The 2,506-nt window shown below is 34.7% G+C and overlaps 1 protein-coding gene across 1 annotated transcript in view; it reads left to right on the forward strand.

Moving 5' to 3' along the window:
- Nucleotides 1–1,843: 1,843 nt before the first annotated feature.
- The window catches only part of LOC112906355, a gene marked incomplete at its 3' end in the record, with an annotated part of 24,199 nt that continues 23,536 nt past the window's right edge, over nucleotides 1,844–2,506 (forward strand). Inside the window, 2 exon segments of the mRNA XM_025980306.1 lie at nucleotides 1,844–2,309; nucleotides 2,368–2,378. Of these exon segments, the coding sequence (XP_025836091.1) occupies nucleotides 2,167–2,309; nucleotides 2,368–2,378 (154 nt within the window).

Consider the following 2,506-nt stretch of genomic DNA (forward strand, 5'->3'; position numbering starts at 1 on the left):
GGGTAGCTCCGGCCACTCACGTAATTAGTGGCCAAATCGTTTTTTTGGCGACACACACATCACAGTTGTAGTACAAATCCGATGGATTTATATCTACCCATGCTTCGTGAGCCCAGTCTTTACATGTTTTGCATTGGATCCAGTCCTCATCGAATGTTTCACCACAAATTATGCACTCTGTTTCCTTATTTTCCGGCTCAGACGCAACCTTCTTCGCTTTCACCTGCACTTTCATATTCTTTTACCTTTTCCACAGCTTTAGGATCTTTCGTCTTCTCCATTAATTTCTTTTTGTAAGGCGAAGCTGTCAAAATTTCGCTTCTTTGTGTTCTTCTTCTAGCTGTTGATCGTTTCTTTAAGGCATCTGGAAGAGGTGACAAAACATTAATCACATCATTAATATTCCCAACATCAACACTTGGACTTGGCATAGCCTCTTGTTAGGTTGCTGACGACACAGCTGGAACGCTAATTGCTGGGTCAACGTTTGAGTTTGCTACTGCTTCATGAGGTTGAATGGCAGCTGACGATACGGGCAGAGCACTGGTTGACGGTCCTGGTGTATTTTCAAATGCTGTCGCACTAGGAGCTTGGATTGTTGACTGGCTAGATCTCAAAAGTTTAGGTCTGAAAACCTGTCTCGATTGAAATGCTGGATACCCGTGCAACGGAAACCACTTTAGGCTATCTCTAATCTTGCAGCTTTCGTGAATGCTATATTTAACAGTCCAGTGATGTCGTAATCAGTCAGTCGAGCACCAAGACTCTGACGCATCCACGATGCGCTTGCTGACCCATAAGCTTGTTTGAATGGCTTGAAAAACACGCGGTCTAATGGCTGAAGCTTGTGAGTCGTAAGCCGACCATTCTTATCCATTTTCTTTATAGGGGAAAATGAACATAGGGGGTAAATAAAGTGACCCAATGCACTCTTAGAAATCATTACAGTGATGTTGCGTCCTCGTTCAGCTGAAGTGAGTTTTCCAACCTGCTTTTTACCTTTCACTGACAAAACTCTCTCATTTTTGTGAACCGTCGATACTCCTGTCTCGTCAGCATTATAAATTTGAGAGGCTTGAAAATTAAATTTTTCATGCAGGTTGAAGAGGTCATAAAACCGATCAACTTGTGGTTTATTGAAACCTGTAGAACGTATCAAGCTTGTTGCCTCAGGGGTTCGTAGTACCACGCCTGGGTTTCTTTTCTTGCTGTTTTTATTTAGGAAGGTATTTTAAGGCAATATTTTGTTGTTCGAAATCATTTTCATTGAAGAACTCATTTTAAAATTGTTTCTTAGCTATAAAAATCTGTTGTGAATAATTGACAGATACATATCTTATTAGATCCGAGGTGCCTGACTCTGAGATTATGCGTATTCACTGTATAAAAACAAAGCTTAAAGTTAATCATGCCATACATTTATTTAACTTTTTTTTTGCACAATTTTAAATAATTCTAATTAATATTAGTATTTAACGATAAGTTTGTTTTGATTTCAGGTTGTGGCATGTGTTCAGGCGGGTCCTGAAAATATTTTTACGTAAAAGCAGTTAAAAATATTGATTCATATTGATTCAAACTTGAACTGAATTTTTATTAAACTTAGTAAGTATTTCTATCTTTTCTGTTATAAATTTGTATTATAAGACTTGCGTTTGTTTTTTGAAAAGGTTTATTATAAATTTTTTTTTTTTTGATGAACTATGTGATGACATCAGTCTAATGTCACATTTCCTTAGATTAAAAATAAAAAAATGTTCAAGGACTAATCATTTCAATTTTTGTTTTTCTTGTTATTGTTTACCTATCCTGTGTTTTTCCTTTCTTCCGATTCTATAGTGCTACAATTATATTCGAATATTTGAACAAATTGGAATTATTATTTTATTATATTAGCTTTATAGGAGTATAATGATTTTTATGGATGACAAAACAGTAAATAAAGCATAGTTGAATTAAACCAAATTGTAGTTTAGTTCTTGGACCATGTTGTTGTATTATAAAAGGTCTTGAATGAAAAATGTCTTATGTATTGATAATTTATATTTTTTACGATTTTTGGTAAAGAGGGGAGGAGAAAGTTGATATTAAGAAGAATAATTTTTACTAAAGTGTAGTACACTTCGCAGTTATGTGAAACATAAACTGCAATGCAAGCTACAAGCCATGAAGTCTTGGTTGTCAAATTATTTTGATGTCGGAGAATGTATGTACTTGAGAAGTTTTAATTTCTATGTTAAAATACTGAACGTTACACCTATTGTCACGCTCAATTTGGAAACGGGATCTCCACCCTACATGCCACGTCGGTAATTTGTTAATTATTTATTTTAATTACCTGATTTTAATGCAATTTAATTATTTTAGCGTGACTGGGGGTAAGGTATTAAAATGTTAAGATAAGCAAATTTGAAAAACAATAACAACTTTATTATATAAAATAATATAGAGAATTGAACATAAACGTTCATGAAAAGGATCTTCCTCTCAACGTAGATCAATACAC

This window comes from Agrilus planipennis, unplaced genomic scaffold, assembly GCF_000699045.2.
Source record: "Agrilus planipennis isolate EAB-ADULT unplaced genomic scaffold, Apla_2.0 scaffold286, whole genome shotgun sequence".
Classification (NCBI taxonomy): Eukaryota; Metazoa; Arthropoda; class Insecta; order Coleoptera; family Buprestidae; genus Agrilus; species Agrilus planipennis.